The 19451-nt window shown below is 34.0% G+C and overlaps 1 protein-coding gene across 2 annotated transcripts in view; it reads right to left on the bottom strand.

Moving 5' to 3' along the window:
- Nucleotides 1-13473, bottom strand: part of LOC140135661 (scavenger receptor cysteine-rich domain-containing protein DMBT1-like) — a 166415-nt gene extending 152942 nt beyond the window's left edge. For both annotated transcript variants that reach the window (XR_011856550.1, XM_072157239.1), the window contains exon 1: nucleotides 13319-13473. Coding sequence is in view for 1 of the 2 variants with exons in the window: in XM_072157239.1 (XP_072013340.1) it covers nucleotides 13319-13388 (70 nt within the window). In the remaining variant the exon portion in view is untranslated. The remainder of the gene's footprint in view (nucleotides 1-13318) is intronic.
- Nucleotides 13474-19451: the final 5978 nt, after the last annotated feature.

The raw sequence follows: 19451 nt of genomic DNA, 5'->3' as shown, positions 1-19451 counted from the left end.
GGTGATCTGTACTCGGAGTGCTAGTCACTGCGCATCATCAGCGCATGAGGCGTCTATTGTCATTGATAGATATAGATATTTGACTCCGTTGAAGAGGCTGACAATGAGGTAGTTTCGTAAATTTCTTTAATTTCAAAAACGGAGCGGTCAATATTGTCAAAATTCAAAGTATGTGATGGCTAATATATGTCTCACCCACATCAGTTATTTAGTTATACTTGGTTTATACGTTAAAATACCCAGAAAATACAGTTTCCGGCGATACAGGGACACCCTGTACCATGTTAATACACGGCACCCGCATTTCTGCACCAGTTCAATCTGGTCACATTGGAGCTTGGTTACCCTGGTGTGACATATAGGGTTATTATAAACTTTTGTCTTTTATAAGGCTATAGGTTGTCCTGGTTCACACTAATGATACAGGAAATATACTTCCTGACATGCGGTGTATATCTATTAAATGTGGCTATCAATGGCTTTACAGATCTATTTAAATCGTGCGAAAAGGCATACAGTAATCTGATCTTTTGAACTATGTGAGAACTGGCTGCATATAACCAATTCTACAGAAAATGTGTCAAATTGAAAAGGAAAATAAGAATGTTTAAAATTTTCTTTTTGATAAGCAAGGCAATCATTACGCTTAGACATCAAACTGTCAATGTGGTATTAATCATTTAATGAAGAAAATGGTCAAACAGTGATATTAATATATCAGCTGAATGGGGTCGAAAATTAATAATTTATGACGTCTTTAATGTGATAAAATTTTCATTCCAATCAATGATTTAAACATGACAAATCAAATCACTCCATTTAAATTATGTTTTAATCATGTCGTCGGCTGTATTCCATAGTGGCGTATAGTGATTTTTGGTCATTTTTTGAAAATTGGCACATATGTTTTTAATGATGTTCTCTTTCATTTTTCTGAGTCTCATCAGTCATACTTATCTAATTAATTAGTAATTAATTAATTAAATGTGGCGTATAGTTACAAAGTGACATTTTTGTATTCCATAGTGGCGTATCGACCATACGCCACTTTTTATACACATTTTATAATTATGAAATATCGGCAAAATGAAAACATCGTATGTCATAGTGGCGTACACGTATCGGACCTATACGCCACTATGGAATACGAACGACGAAAAGTAACGCCATAGGGATTACACGGCGGCCGAGGTGGCGTACGGTTAACGTTAGGTTAGGGTATTGCGTTTTGTTTGTTTTCCATAGTGACGTATAGTTTTATTTTCAGTTTGCCAGCAATAGTATGTATTTATTTCTTTTGAAAAATATATAACAATAAAATCTATTTAGTTTACTACAGAAATTTCACATCATTTACAAAATATAATGAATGTCTGATTTACACAACTCGATTTTAAATTGGCATTTCTTCAGACCCGATTTTCTCGAAAAGTTGTTTATTCGCGGCGCGCCACTATACGCCACTATGGAATACGGACGACGATGTGATTTAAATCAACATAAGCCCAATCCTGCATTGCATTGATCTCAACATTTAGGGCTACGCTATATTTTGACAAAGTCTGTCCTTAAATTTGATGCAGGGTGATTCATTAAAAAAAATGAAAATAAATATTGTAGGAATAAATTTTTATTTTTTATTTTAATATTCATTTTATTCTGAGACAAATTTAATTTGTGTCACATTAGAGCAATAAGCATTGTATAAAAATAAGTGGATCTTAATTTCTTGTTTATGGCTTGACAACTTGGTGATTTTCACTGCTCCACACCTCGAATTGATTCAAATGTTTCTATTTCAATGTTGAGCTATATTTTGTATTCAGTAGCGACATTATTTTCCTGAAACCTAATTAAGTAATACGGTATGTAAAAAGTGTCCACGACCAAACTACAGCAATGTTGAAGCAATTGCATTTCTCGTCACCTATACCACCATATTAGGTAGTTTTTCGAAAGCTTCACTTTTCTGATTTTTGTAACTATTTTTTTACCTTTGTTTGTCCAATCCAATTCAAAGGCAAGCTAAATTATAATCACCATAATAAGGTATGGTATAATATCCATCATATGCCATTTAGATATGTATCCAGTAAAAGACAAATTAAGCAAAACATCAAAATTGAAGCCTCGTTATGATATCACATGTTGTTCAAAATGGGCACCTAAATTTGACCTCAACTAGGTGGCCTATTAATAATGACATATTTAGCCTTTTCCAAGCAACACATGATGGAAACTACAGAGTAAAATGTGCTACCATCAATTGTGTAAGAGACAAAGCACATATTGTAAAGCTGGTATAACAAAGGTAATTTATTATATTCAATTACTCTACATGAACAGAATAAATTATCTTTTGTTATGAGATACAAATCTGAGTTACTATAATCCCTTAGTAACAGTAAACAGAAAAATATATACAGCAAAAGTGATATACCATGATAGTTCATGATGCATTCATGTCTACAGTAGAATTCACCACGACCTTTGCAGGACTAAAAGCCCATTAAAAGCTATTAAACCAAGATAACACTCATTGAAAACAGCTCAACTGATTAAATCAGATCTTCTCTGGTTGTACACATGTTTCTGTTTTATCTGTGCGGTATCGCAATGAGCAGGTATTATAGTTTCAGTTGGGTAACCGATTATAAAGGAAACGCAAGGTAACAATGGTATGTGGGCCTTTGTTCACGAAATGAGACAATACTCTGCTTATTGTTAACCAGCATTTTTGAAAATGAGCAACATAACGATTGTTGACTTAACACGGTTTGGAAATAATTTCTTCATATTTTTTGGTGTTATCTGTCGTTTACATATCCTTCCTAAAACACAAAAGTGCGAATACTTCCAAACACCTAAATTAGCTAAAAATTTAGGACATGTTACAAAACTATATTTTTTAGAATTTCAGAGAATACTTTAAATGTAGCTTGTACCGTTTTTTTGTGGCATCCTTCAGAAGTGAGCGGTCCTTTACCAATATTTTCGGTCAAACTCCATTCAATTAACACGGGGAGTTCTAGCTATGCCTTGCCCTCACTCATATTTTACCAAAGTGCGACTATTTCTGAACAGCTAACCTAGCTGTAATTTTAGGTCATGTTAGAGAAATATATTTGCTAGAAGTTTGGAGAATACTTTAAATATTGGCCGGTTATTTTTCACACAGTGATGTTAACTAGGCAAATACCTATACTTCTAACATACACTATTTGTAAAGGTCGCGCGTCAATGGTGAGAGCACTGTGTATTGTGTATAGGAAAACGGACCTATATGCAGTATGTTAAAAGCACTTTGTATATAGGTAGAGATATTTTATAATTTGAATCCAGCAGGTGATGAATATAAACTCCTCAACAAAAGTTTGGAAAGTTTTTTCAAACATCTATATCTCAGGTTATTTCTGACATGTTCACGTCATGTTGCATCAACGGATAGTTATTTTTATTCCAACCAGGATTCGTCGCAGGTCATTCAATGTGGTTGCATTGGCTACTCTGACACGCACAGGACAACTAAGCTGGTCCCACAAGTGTTCAATCGGGTTGAGGTCTGGGTTGATGGCAAGCCATTGTGAAGATATGGGATTACAGCTTGCTGCACAGAATAACGATCAATTTGGCACATTCTGTTTGAGACTCCACTACATTCACAAGACGTGTACTCAGTCGTGAAAAAGAAGATTGTTTCTAATGTGGTGTCATTATAAAGGGGCATAAAGTAGCTATCCATTGATATGCAAACATATCAGTGAACATGTCATAAATAATCTGAGAGATATAGATGCTTGAAAAAACTTTCCAAACTTTTGTTGAGGAGTTTGATTATGTACTTCATAAATTTGCAAGAAAAAAAGAGAGGTATTAATGAAAATCATGTCATCCCCAACAGCTTTTTTGTTCCTGAAGGTACAATTTTGGGCCCACTTCTAAGTTCTATTCACGATGTATATCAATGATCTGCCTCTAGCTGTGTACAGTGATACCAAAAATCACGCTTTATGCTGACGACACTGCCGTTATTTCGCTCATCAAAACATATAAATGAGATCAATATGCATCTAAATGATGATCGTACATCGTGGATGGAAGTGAACAAAATGACCTTAAATGCTAAAAAGACAAAAGTCATGCTTTTTTGTACAACTTATTTCAATGCAAGGGTTGACGAACTAAGTCTTTACATGAATAGAGAACAACTTGAAAATGTCAATTAATGCAAATACCTGGGAGCCATCCTCGACTAATATCTAAAATGGGAGGCACATTAATCAAACTTGTCTAACAGTTTCTAAATATATTGGTATGTTTTACAGAATCAGGGAATGCTATGTGCTAGCCACATGAATACAATTTATAAAGCTCTTTAATATTCTTCCAAGATTGACTATTACTGTGATACCGTATGGGGAAATTGCAATATCACACTTATGAATAGGATTGAGCGTCTCCAGAACAAGGCCGCGAGGGCCATTCTTAAAGTTCCAGGACACCATCTTCTTTAATCAGGGAAAAACTTAAATGGAAGCTTCTTAGCAACCTTAGACAAGACCATCTGTGTCTTTAACTTATAAATGTATTGCTAGTTTTGTTCCAAAGTATATATTATGCAAACCATATTTACCTCTGTGAAAAAACTAATCATCGTCACAATACACGTGGTAGTGCCATGGCAATATTGCACTTAATTTCAAACCCAGAATTGAAGCTGTTAGACACTCATTCTTATTCAGAGGGGCTATGCCTGGAATTCACTTGATTCTTAACTGAAATATTCCCTCCCGATCAGCACAGCTGCTTTCAAAACAATATGCAACTCTCAATTTTATGCTTCTTTAATTGTAGTCTTTAATTTGTGTTTTAACTTTAGTTTTGCAATCATTTTCCATATTAAATTATTTGTATTTGCCATTATTTGATTTATTTAGTTTGTATTGGGTGCAATCAATACTTTGAATAATATTATTATTTGATCCGTTATTCTATTATGTTTTAGCCTATGTACGTAGTATTAAAGCCATATTATTACATTTGCTGAGGAGAACGCCCTCATTTTTTTTGTTAAAATCCGATATTTTGAATAAAACGATGGAACCGGCGTTTTATTATTACGATGGAAATATTAGTCGAACATGTATGTTCCAATTCCAATTCTCTATTCCTTACCTCACTTGTTCGGCTCAAAATTAAACGGGGACATATCTGACAGTAAAAGCTAACATTTTTTGGAAAATAAATACTAATCTATTTTTACAGAAATGTTATAATATGGCTTTAACATGTTGTAAAGTTGCATTGTAATTTGATTTATTTTGTAAGCATTGTATTTATCTAAATATGTTATGTAAATGTTGTATTGATATTGATCCCTGGGCCTCAAGGAAGAACAGATGATTAATTGTGTTTTCAATTGATTGAGTGTCCCAGGTTAAACAAGCAAACGAAAACCTTAAGGATATTTTGTTTCATGTTTCATTTTGCCCATAATAACCAAAGTTGCGATTTAACACAAATGTTCTTGTTTTAGAGGAAGCTTGCTGTTCATGACATTAACGAAAAAGTAATACAAGTCACTTTTTTAGTTATTTAAAGCTTTGTTTTTTAACCGTGGTGGCAGAATGATGTTCTGTGGATAAACATGTCCAGGCTGCACGCTATAGTCAGTCGATGCCTATTGTTCAACAAGACGCACCCAGTCACTTAATTAGGCGCTTGATATGATCGAATTCGGAGTTGAAATAAGCAAAATTTTTAGTTACACCTTTTCACGCAACAATTAATTTTCTCGGTCAAATGAAAAGCAATAATTTTCATTTCTTCAGTAAATGTCAGAAGAAAACTATAATGCTTGGTACTGCATATTTTTTTCAAACCCTGGTGTTCAACTTTAGGCTTCTAGTGTAAGATTTTCGATTTTCACAGGCTTCATTTTCCCCCGCGAGCTTTTTGCGGGGTTAACGTTTTTGCTTTTCAAAGTAACATAATTCGCTGACTAAAAAAAATATTTCCTAACTTTCTAAAGCACATCATAATGGGCTATAATGTCATAGTTTTGTCATAATTTCGGTTTTGATTGCACCATTTTTCAATACCGACTACCAAATATGTCAAAATCAACTCACGAATGTACCCATGGATGGATGATTTTTCAAGCCACAATAGAAATGTCGATTATTTCTTCTGGTTATATTAGAAATAAAGCACTGGTTGGACATTTTGGGAGTCGCAAGTGGAAAAAGGTGAAATCAAAACGGATATTCTGACAAAACTATAATATATAGACCCACACGATGTACCTTACAGAGGTGGGAAATATCTTTCTTTAGCGAATTATGTTAGTTTGAAACGCTAAAACATGAATTCCGCAAAAAGCTCGCGGGCGAAATTAAGGTCTATTAAAATCAAAAATCTTACAGTAAAAGACACAATTTCATGCCTAAGGAAAAAAAAAATATTGCTTTATATTTGACCGAGAAAATTAATTTCAAAGCAAAAAGGTGTATTTCTGAATTATGCTGATTTCAATATGTATCGATCGACTTTTTGCGCGACTATGCATAACAAAAGAAGCTGTGACCAGCGTTCAGAGTGAACTGTCACACTAGAATGAAGGAAGAGCTTTTCAAGTGCAAACGAATGCACGTAGGCAGCACATGATGCAGTCATGTCTACAGTAGAATTCACCACGACCTTTGCAGGACTTAAACCCCATTAAAAGCTATTAAACCAAGATAACACTCATTGAAAACAGCTCAACTGATTAAATCAGATCTTCTCTGGTTAAATCCACACTAAACATGTTTCTGTTTTACCTGTGCGGTATTGCAATGAGCTGGTATTATAGTTTCAGTGAGGTAACCGATTATAAAGCAAACGCAAGGTTTTCAAGCATTCTTGAAAATGAGAAACATAATGGTTGTTGACTTAACACGGTTTGGAAATAATTTCTTCATATTTTTTGGTGTTATCTGTCGTTTACATATCCTTCCTAAAACACAAAAGTGCGAATATTTCCAAACACCTAAATTAGCTAAAAATTTAGGACATGTTACACAACTATATTTTCTTGAATTTTAGAGAATACTTGAAATATTGGCCGGTTATTTTTCACACAGTGACGTTAACTAGGCAATGTCCTATTACCTATAACATACACTAAAACACAAAAGTGCGAATATTTCCAAACACCTAAATTAGCTAAAAATTTAGGACATGTTACAAAACAATATTTTCTAGAATTTCAGAGAATACTTTAAATATTGACCGATTATTTTTCACACAGTGACGTTAACTAGGCAATATCCTATACTTCTAACATACACTATTTGTAGAGGTCACGCGTCAATGGTGAGAGCACTGTGTATTGTGTATAGGAAAACAGACAGTAACTGCATTATGATAAACTAGGGTACTCTTATGTTTGGGATACATATGGCCAGCGTGTGTATTGTCGCTAATGCGATAATGTTTTGAAAAAAAAAAGATCTGTCTTTCGCAAGAACCATTTCCAAGTTAATATTTTCTGGTGTAGGTACGCCCGTAATTAGTGAATATAATAATAGATAGTTGCACAGCAGGAGAAGACAAACATTGATGCTGGAATTGACGTTTGTGGAGTCTTCATAATTGTTGCGAAGAACACGGGGTTCCATAAAACGCTTTACTGTAATTAAATGTTAAAAATAATTTTACCGCATGATTTAATAGTTTCAAAAGAATCGGTTTTTGAAAAGACAAACTATGAGAAGACAAACCATGAACATTGATATTGGAATCGACGTCTGTGGAGTCTGCATAATTGTTGCGTAGAACACGGGGTTCCATAAAACGCTTTACTGTAATTAAATCTTAGAATAATTTTTCAGCATGATTTAATAGTTTCAAAAGAATTGGTTTTTCAAACACTATCAACATTTTAATGATCAACTGAAGATAACATTTCTTAAAGACCCCTTTTGGGTTTTGCACCATACAATAGCATGGTGTATTGTAGCTCTGTGGCGGATCTTTTTTTGGGTTGGCACATTATAGTTTACAGCTAGCTATCAACCCTAGCCTAATGTGGTATTACTCTACATGCAAAATGCATATTTTTTATTGAAATCGTAAATGTGTATTATATCTTTTTAAACATTACGTTTTCAGTAATCATGCAGATTCCGCAATTTATGCAATCATACTCATGCAGGAAGACGGGGTTCAGTGAACATAGAACAGACATAGACACACTCATAGAAATGACCTGTTCGCCTTGTTGGCGCAATTCAAAAGGAGTAAGTTTGGACAATTCAAAAATAGTGTAAAAGTTGCCAAAACAAAATTCATTTTAGTTATCCGAACTTAAAAAATGATGAAAAAGCTCAAAAAGTTCCGTCAACTTATCAACTTTGTTGGCATTACTTAAAAAGTTGATGTAAGTCGTTGCGTCAACTTTTTAAGTAATGTCAACTTCTGAATTCAAGTTCAGGGAACTTAGAAAAATAAACAAGGTTCAAAGAACCAATTAGTTGAGTTGATGTAACTCGTTACTGGTACTTATTGTTTTGAGTTATTCCAATTTGGTACTTTGTTACTTAATTCACGTAATTGGATCATTTTCTGCACAATTAGCAGTATTCAAATATTTATTTTTGTAATCAGTGCAAAAATTTGTATACTATAGCACACCTCTAGAAAAGTATACTAATCTAGGCTAGTTTCATTTTCTGCAATTAGCAGTATTCAAATATTTATTTTTGTAATCAGTGCAAAATTTTGTATACTATAGCACACCTCTAGAAAAGTATACCAATCTAGGCTAGTTTCATTTTCTGAGTTGTAACAACTCAATAAAGTAAGTGCAAATGAGTGCGACCAACATAATGATATCGAGTCAGCGTTACTCAAAATTGTACGCGTTGGCATTACTCGGAAAGTAATGCCAACGAACAATTTCTATGAGTGCATGTACCACTGCACTTTCATGTTGACGTATTGCAATTACACAACATAGAATTTTTTGTCCATGCGAATTTTACGATGCCTTACTTATCATTCTAAAACTAAACATCTTGGTTGTGCAGTTAAAGCATATGGAAGTCGCTGTAGGCAGTGGCGTAGCTAGGGGTTGTGGCGCTCAGGGCAAGAGTGTATAATGGTACCCCCGCACCCATTTGTGAAACAATTGAAACAAACATTTGCACAAACACCACTTTAATAAAAGTTGGTTACAATGAAGTTGAATTTCGGTCATAAATAAATATTGATCTTTCAAATGACTATTTGTGCTGAAATACGCTGAAATGCTGAACATTTTGACTTTCACCGCTTGGAGGGGGCGTCGAATTGATTGATATTTTATCCACACTAATTTTGGCGCCCCCTCCCCTAAATGTGGCGCCCTGGGCACGTTGCCCTTCCCCTTCCCCTCCCCCAGTTACGCCACTGCGCAATTTTGGTCTTGAAACCTTTTTGTATGTGATGTAAGACCTATAAACATGATAATATTGGAAGATGGTTCATCATGTCTGATGCATGAACCAATTCCCGTGGGGCCCAATTATGAAGTCATTTATACAACCTTCATCAACGAGGATCCCCAACCTTCATTCCCCAAGTGGTTTTTGAAACAAATACATGCATGTAATAATAACAATGTATCATAGCTTGTCTGAAAACTGATTTATAGTGAAATGAAATTTCGCGTACACTTGGCATCACATTGATTTAATAACAAAAAGGAGAATGATGTTTGAATGATAACCGTGACATTGAATAGGCTACACCAAGTTGTTTGATAAACAGATAAACGCATGGGCAAAAATAACAAACAACATACTACTGACCAATGATGGTCACCCTTAGGAAGATAGTGCGACCTCCTACTCTAACATCTATGGTGTGACTTTACTTTTCTCTATCCATTTCGTCTTATCCGGGGTCTTATCAAAGGCTCTCGGAGCAGGACTGACCTATTCTTCATAGGACAATATAGTTATGAGATCAATTGCATTTGGTTTAGAGTTTCAAAATTGTTTTCAAAATTAATCAGATAAGTTTGCCCGGTAAATTCTTTACAGCATCAATACAGTTAAGGGTAGACGAGGTATTGTTGGTCGAAGCAACCTAAAAATCGATTTTCATTATGTAGATCAATATAATAACACATTGATGTTTTGGAAAAGTTCATTCTATAAATCGTATACTTTGCAAACGTGCTTAATTTATTTTCGTTAATGAGTTATGTACGTTTTACAAAAGTGTTGTTGTTTCAGCCCTCTTTACAACGTAACTCAAGAACCGCAGCACCTATAAAAGTATATCTGTGATATTTGAATTCTTCTACACACTCGCCATGAATTGAGCAATGCAGTTTTTGCCAAAGCTCACTACCATTCGTAAGATGCTGTGAACTACCAAATCACAACAGTTTAAAATAATTAATAACCTTAATGAGACAAATGTTGGCAAATGCAGGTTTTGCGGCAGAGGCTAAAACAATTGTGATGTACATTGTATAATTGGTGTAAAAATACGACCTTACTTTTTTTTGCAAATCCACATGCATTGACAATTATTTCATATCCAACTTTTTTTAATGATTAAAGTCACGATAAACATTTTTAAATAATTACAATATTTCAGTTTGCACTAACATTGCGACGTTTTATCGCTTTTTAACGGTGTTATAATATTTCAAAATTGCCAGCAAGTTTATGTTCAACTTGTTTATATTGTTGTTTTGATTTGTCCGATCTTCAGGAATAATAAATAAAAATAATTATATGGAATTTCATCACATGTTATGGCGAAGAAATTACCAATTAATCAGCTGTGAACATTCATCATATGAAAATTTTCACGAGGAGAATCTTTAATCATTTACAACTTGCCATAACACCAAAGAGGTCAAATCAGATCAGACTTTTTGCAACTTTAATATTTCCTCTACCTCCTTAGCGGAAGCTCTCACATGTCCTGTGGTTTCCAATAAACTTTCAATTTGAAATCCCTTTAGTGCAAAGGCTTCATTTACTGCTTAATATACCCCTATACTACTACCATTACTATGTTATCATTAATGTAATAAAAGAGAGCGTGGCCTTGGGTCCATGAAGTACCGGGTTCAATTCTCGACGCGGCGTGGTGGTAGCAACTTGCTGGGCAATTAAATGGGGAAAAAGTACGAATTTAAGTGGCAACAAATTCCGATTTCAGCTCTCCTCATGGTCCATTTATATTAGGGCAAATGAGCCATACAATACTCAGTCCTGCGGAGGGGACGTTAATTTCGTTGGTCCCCGTGTTTACTAGTCATGCTAGTGGGAGTCATAATCACTGTTCCAGATTGTTCAAGGAAAGCTCTTAAGATTAATATTGGATTTGGATACCTTTCTGCTAAATAATAATAACAGAAAAGCAACAGCAAACAACAAATTTTAAAATGATTATAAAATGGTGGGTAATTCAAAGTATACATACGTATAATCATACAGCCAAAGATATCAAAAGTCAAATCTCCATTTCCGGAAGTGGGAGCTAAGCTTGCCTTTCGTTTTTGCAATTAATATTCTATTTCCCTATTATTCTTAATACAGGGCTTCACGCTAATAATATTATTTGGTTTTTTGCTTTGAAACTTGCTCACAAACACATGATACAATAGATAAGAATTGATCATCAGAAACCCCAAACATTTGGTCAAAAACTGAAATTGAAAAATTAATATCATGCTTATTTCTAATAATGATAAGCAAATCCTTCCAAATAGGTTGAATCTCTCGAGATCTCCACAATCACAAAAACAAACAAACCATGAGTTATTGTTTGAGGCATCTTTTCACAGAAAGTACATAATGAGATAATGATGAATCCCTCCTTTTGATTTTATACAGAAAATCATTAAACGCAATTTCATTATGAAAAGTTTTAAAGTAAAATGATAGGAGACGAGAATCAGTGGAGCTTTTAAAATTACGTAAGTGAATTTCCTCCCAGTCTAAGTCCTGTGAATCATCAACTAACTCATTCCAAACACCAATACACTTTTAGGGAATACATTTTTGCAATGATGGAATAAACGTATTTTGGAATTTTTGAAAACTGATAAGATTATCAACCACACGATTGAAAACATCCAAAAGTTCAATGTTTGGATTATCAAGCATGTCCTCTCATGGTTCAAATGAAATCTTCCGATTTTACCCCTCAAGACCCCAAGAATGTTTGGATTTTTGTATAAGTGTAATATTATCTATTGTAGCTTCATCTTACATCACGATCATGCATTAATGATTTGCATAGCTACCTAGCAAACACAAAACGTTTTTGACATTATTCAGAAAAGGTTAAAAAAGGTTGCCAGAAAACGTTTAAATGTCGGGTTGTATAAAGGGTATATAAAGGGTGTTAACTTACTGCAAATATTCTAATGGTATTTAAGTGTTGACAAAATATTTGGCAAAAATGTTTGCAAGAAATATTCTACAATAACATTTTGACAACATTTTAAAAATGTTGTTGTTGAGTGTTTTAATACCAAACGTTTTCATGACCTTTATACAACCCGACATTTTAATTTTATTAAAACTTTTTTTTACCAAAACCAAAAACCCAAATATAACCTGTTTAAACCTTGTGTTTGTTGGATAGATTGCTATACATAATACATTTATGAAGTGTGTGTAAATTGCGTATTGCGCAAAACAACATACGAATCACATCGCAGTTGCACAGGTGTACTATTATGCTTGTGGTACCTGTGTTTGTGAGACCACTTTACAAAGGTTCACCTATGGGAGAACTTTACATGATATTTATAAGCTTGAACACGCTTTCACAATGTAAATACAAAATGTGCTTTAAAATAAAGTTACGCGCAAACCGCAAATAAAAGTTCGTTGTAATAATAGTTTTTTTTCGAGATATCTGATTTAAAAGTTGAGTTGTATACCTGATAACATGTAAAATCTAGCAACAACCTAATTGAAATTGTGAAGCCTCGACGTGAAGCTTTCAGGGATTTAATATGTCATGATAACGTTGACCATGGCAATAGGGTAATATGGTACATGTAATTTAGCGGGGTATCATTCACTTAAAAGTTTGATGACATTCACCTGAATTGTTACAATAACAAAGGTGTTGGGACCATCTGTTTATGTTAAAGGGGCGTTCGAACTTATAAAAGCACAAAATAACAAGACGTTGTCTGATATATATTTTGGTATACAGGAAGTACATATATTTTGCAACACGACGGGCAAAATAATAAAGTAATAACAAGTTTTCACTCTACAAAAAAGTTGTAGTAATGTAATAAAAGACTTACCTTGCACTGAAAATGCTGTCAGCAAGTATAAAACAAAAATGGACTCCATCAGGTTATGGGAAGACATCATATTCCGATGGTATCTCACTTTGTAATAATTCCAAACTAAAGTAACGCCATTAAAGCAAAGACCGGGTCCAGGTTACACCGATACCAATGCCTAGTTTCCTTATAATAATGGTAGATCACAGACTGTTGTATTATATAGTTGCCTTGTAAGAAAGTTTCCGGTATAAGCGAATGGCGGTGAGCAAACCGACTGGGTCACAAGGTTTGTTTATATTACGGTTGTACAACTTATCTCAAAATCTATGTCAGATTTACAAAAGTATCTTGCCTTTCTCTTAAAATTAACAAACTTTTTAATGGATTAATGTGCCAAACCATGACAATCAAAAATTGTTCATATTCCGGACATGTATTTACCTTTAAGGGTTGACTAGGTATTGTTGGCAAAAAAAAAAAATCGATTTTCATTATCTAAATCAATATATTATTGAAAAATAACACTTTGTTGTTTTGCAAAAGTTCATTGGACAAATCATATACTTTGAAAACTTGCTTGATTTATTGTTGTTAATGAGTTATGTACGTTTTACAAAGGTGTTGTTGTTTCAGCCCTCTTTACAACATACATGTAACTCAAGAACCACAGGACCTACAAACACACTCGCTATGAAATGATCAATGTAATTTTTGCCAATGTTCACTACCATTCGCAAGATGCTGTGAACTACCCAATTGCAACAGTCTAAAAATTAATTTTAAAAGCTCATAATTTTTCAATCTGAGAACAATTGCATAAATTGTTTTAAACAAAGGACGCTATAGCAATTATAATTGATTAGAATCATCTTAGAGGATGTGCCAGAGAGCGTAAAATGTTCAAATGACGTGCCAATAATTGCTTGCCCCTCTCTCGGCCTGCCAAAAATCGCTTGCCCCCCTCTCAGCCAGTAACTTTGCACATGCCAAATTTTGAGATCCCAATCCCAACACAAAAATATGTTTAAAGGAGCATGGTCTGATCAATAACTAAATCCCCACTTTTTCTCGTTCAAAAGTGAAATTTGTCCTTATATTCAACCTTGTGAAATTGGAGCTGCAAATTCACCTCTGTGGTCCTCATCTCAAAAATGATTACAATGCTGGTGTGTAATGGAGTGGGTATCAAGATCATACGGTTGTCGATCATGTCGATTGGAAATAAAAACAGCAATGGTGAAATCAGACCACCTTCCTTTAATTTAAAAGTATGTTGAACTTCTAATTTGTTCTGTAGTAATAGTATTATTATCAGCTAAGAGTCTTTCATTTATTTCAAGTGATGAATGTAAAAAAATATTGAAAGGCCGACGATCAATTTAAACTTTTGACCCTTTTATATTGAAGACATACATTTTTTTCCCAAAAGACCTAAATTTTGTTAGTGTTTTTGAGAAAAAAATTAATATCTACAATACGAATAAGTCAACAATTTTAATTGATCGTCGGCTTTTCATCCCAGCTACAAACACTTTAAGTACATATCTTTAGATTGATAAACATGATAAAGTCTGCTAAATATCTAAAATATCAGTTTGTAATCATTTGCTATAAAATGTGTATTATATCGCGAATTTCAAAAATCTAAATTATATGATATCAGAAGGACATTCTTCGTATTTAGAATGCAATTCGATATGTCTGATATACTCTCAGCTCCTAAAAATACTGTGCAAACGTTAATATTCGATTCCTTAATATTTTATTGAAAAAATAACACTTTGATGTTTTGCAAAAGTTCATTCTACAAATAATATAATTTGAAATGAGTTATGTATGTTTTACAGAAGTGTTGTTGTTTACGCCCTCTTTCATGTCTTTACAACATAACTCAAGAACCACAGTATATCAGCTCACTACCATTCGCAAGATGCTGTGAACTACCAAATCGCAAAAGTTTAAAATAGTAATGCAACTATCACAGATTTTGTATATCCTATGGTTCTTGAGATATATTGTAAAGAGGGCTGAAACAACAACACTTTTGTAAAACGTACATAACTCATTAACAACAATAAATCAAGCAAGTTTTCAAAGTATATAATTTGTAGAATGAACTTTTGCAAAACATCAAAGTGTTATTTTTCAATAATATATTGATTTAGAATAATGAAAATCGATATTTTTTTGGCTGCTTCGACCAACAATTCATCGTGTACCCTGACCATGCATATATTTTGCCCAAAGACACACCATCGAGCATCATTCAGGTGCAGATCCCTAATCAGCTTACAAAGATAGAATAACCTTCGGAACCAGAAGCAGCTCCCCGAGTTTCGTATGGATAGATCGGGACAATTTTAAGGTAAATTGTCCAGGGAAATTTGAAAGCTAGTTCATTTGATTGTTTAAACACGTGTCACATTTTAAGTGATGCATGGTATGAGCAAGTTGATAATTCCAACTGTGAAAAATGGGTGCAATTTTTAATCAGCTAACAGATTTAAAAACCTTTAATATTTTATGTAATCATGGGCCAAATTGTCCAACTTTTTTATGCGTTGGCGTATGAAGGAAACTGGTGCTGCTTGTGCTCTTACATGTCAAGAGGAAACCAGCTAAGTTGAAGTTTTAGAACCGGACACGAACGGGAGGAAACAACTTTATATAAATTACACCAAGGTCAGTCTATATGCAATATTACATGTGTGGTCAAAAGTACTTCTTGGGGTATGTAGAATGTGGCTAGTGGCTGATGTAAATGATGATATGTAAAGCTATTACTTTCATTTGTGTATTAAAGGCTTTTTATGAAACTAAGTTATGATAAACTCTGCTGAAGACCTTGCAATACCAGAGAAACTTTTATGGCAAAAAAATGCACCTTGCTCCAAAAGGAGTTATATCAAATCATTCAGAACAAAAACTGTTTATCAAAACGACGTCGCTGTACTTTGCAATAAAATATTACAGCGTTGCAGTAATAATGACCTTGATATTACGTTGAAATTATTGAATACATGAATCCAAAACCCACCCAAGTCCATGGGAAGTGATTTTGAGAAAAAACCCGTGTATCATTTTAATTCCTTCAGTTAGATTTACCTGGTCAATATGGTAAGTTGTACGTGCAAGTGGGTGGGTTAAACAGTATTAGGTATGACGATTAGCATTTCAGGGACTTCGTAGGGTTCATTTTAAATTCTGGACTTGGGTGGTTTTTTTAATCATATACAAAGACAATAATGTTGCAATGAGATTACCACTAGTAAGATAATACAAAATAAAGCAAACAGTTATGTATAATGTTGATAAGCATTCTGCCATGTAATATAAACCACACACTTTCCTTGATTAAACCCATTTTTTTCAAAAGTCACTCTCCAGCAATGAAGATGTTACAAGTGGACTTTTATACATACTGGATTTCAATCAATGTGTTACAAGACTCAAATCATGGACTTGGGTTGATTCTTTCATACATGCTATTTATCACATGCTCAATAGACACAGAGGGTGAATTTGAGTTGTTCTTTCATACATATGACAGGCCTATGTATAGCAACACTTTCCCATGCTTAACTCAATTTGGCCATAGTATGGACTTGGGTGGCTTTTGTATTCATATATTCAATTCTTAGTAAGTATTTAGAAAGTGTCAGTATAAACATGCATAAGTGTTTACAAAGTGTAACAACTGGTAAACATCTAGAGGTGTTTAGTTTGTTAATGGATTGAAGTGTTGATTTCAATAGATGTATTGATGTTAATTCAAGCAGAATGTTTAAACGTGTGTTTAATTGTATAAGCAGGTTCGAATAAAAATTGTACTAATGAACAGTTAAAAAGCTCCTAAACAGCTGAAAAGCCACCTATTTCAGGATGCTTATCAGCAGTAGATTTTGAGCTAATGAGCGCCGTTGAACATTTTGAAATAATATTGGCGCGATGACATAAATGTAACTGATTGATTGATTGATTGATTGATTGATTGATTGATTGATTGATTGATTGATTGATCGGTCGATCGATCGATTGATTGATTGATTGATTGATTAGTTTATAATTTAAACTCACTGATGTGTTTATAAACTACACATGGTGTTTATCCATCTTGAAACTAAACACATAAAAGTGTAACAATTGAACGCATTGGAATTATGAGATATGCGTTTAATATCTAAACACTTCAATTGACAGTGTAGCACCTTATGAAAACAAGCCATTGTTTAATCCGGATGATATACTGTTATTTTCAAAGTCATAGAAACCACTCACATACACCGTTTGTGTAAAATTTCCGCGCAAAAATTAGGTGAGAAAATATTATTTTGCCTTATTGTTAGAGATTGGATATATAATTAGTGTGTATACCGAGCAGTAATTTAAACACAACAATCTATAAAAATGAAAATAGAGGGGTATTTTGCTATTTTACCATCCTTGGGGTATGGTTCAATAGTTATCCACGAAAAAGGCTTATTTCCTAAATTTCAGTTGATTAGGACATTGCATTTGCTAGTTACGTAAACTCACATGTTTAACATCGCTCCATGATACGAGGGTCGGTCAGTATGTAATGAGAGTTGACCTGTAACCCCATATGGATTATTTTCATGGCATTTCTCTATGATCACATAAACACTGTAGGCCCTACCTTTGTCTTTCCAACAACACATGTAAAAGTTATATCACACACTTGATTACGTAACAGCATTAACATAAAATCAATGGCCTACAGTCACTGGCTGAAAATGAGGCGTTTAAAAACATTTACTTTCCGAACAATATGAAAGCAAACACGATTTGAATATTAAAATCTAAATACTCTCATGTGTTTATTCTTTGTCTACGTGTACGTGTTTACTTTGATATTTATGTAGGTGTCCTATACCTTTACTGTGTAAATGAACAATTAAACGCCTAGCAGTTTTTTAAAAAGAGTTACAGAAACCCCAAACAGTTGGATTTACAGTGCAGCGGCCACTATTTCCTGAGAATAATTTACATGGTCTTAAACTGGGGCACAAGCTGAACTTGTATGTTTTAGTGCTCTTAGCTGAAAAGAAGACAATCAAGGTTACCAAAATTAATATTGTGAACAAGCGGATGTCCAACAACCCGAGAAAAGAACGGCTTCTTCCAGTACTGTGTGGACACCGGAAGCAATGTGAAATACTATAGCCTATATACTTTTGGGGTATATCCGACTTCATACTTATCAATAGTAATCACGCTTACAGTCAATGGTCATACTCCTGTGATTGATTCTTGATGACATAGTGTTTTGTTATAAAAGGCATATTCAGCAGTGTTCTTCGGCCATATATATAAATGCGCTTTTATAAATGCGCATGTGACCACCTGCGCGCTGCCATAACAGCTTATAGACAGTAAGTCTCCAAGTGACCTTCTAAATAGCGAGTGGTCTTTCTATACATTTGAATGCAAAGGCGGAACAACATGAGACTTTTGTGCAGCAAAATTGTCTATTTTGTTCAACTTTGTGATTATATTTCAAACGTTTCCGTCGTTGAATATTTTTTCCGTCATCAAATACTTTCAAAATGTTATTTTTGATAACATATTACAAATTCGGAATTGCAAAATGTGTAATAATTTTGCAATTCAATTAATACTTAAATTTGATGATATTTATCTACAGCGTTCTTATCCCTTTCTGTATAGTGGTCAATGCATGAGGATTTGGTCACGCTTGTTGGTCTTGGTATGTCGTGTCCATGGGTCACGTGCGCTTTTATAAAAACGCATTTATATATATAACCGAAGTACATTGTTCAGTGATTAGCTGGAGCAAAAAACAAAACCAAAAATACCATAAACTATATTTTGCATTTTTGGAACAAGCCCGGAAAATTATGTGCTACTGAAGAGGGCAAATGACAAACATTACGTGAAAGCACTAAAAATGAAGATAGGCCTAGAATAAATACGTCCGTACTTCTTTGAACAAGTCCGTACTTGTATTACTTTTTTTCTTATCGCAAGGTATGGCGCTAGTATAGTATGGACAAAGAGGATAGAAGTTTACACTTTTTTGAGCAGGCTTGTAAAGGCCCATTCAGTGATTTGCTCATCCGGACGATCGTAAAAATCATCAAAATTCAGATTTTGGTACCTTTGTCAT

The sequence above is a fragment of the Amphiura filiformis genome, chromosome 16 (genome assembly GCF_039555335.1).
Source record: "Amphiura filiformis chromosome 16, Afil_fr2py, whole genome shotgun sequence".
Classification (NCBI taxonomy): domain Eukaryota; kingdom Metazoa; phylum Echinodermata; class Ophiuroidea; order Amphilepidida; family Amphiuridae; genus Amphiura; species Amphiura filiformis.
This window is presented reverse-complemented; position numbering and strand designations above follow the sequence as displayed.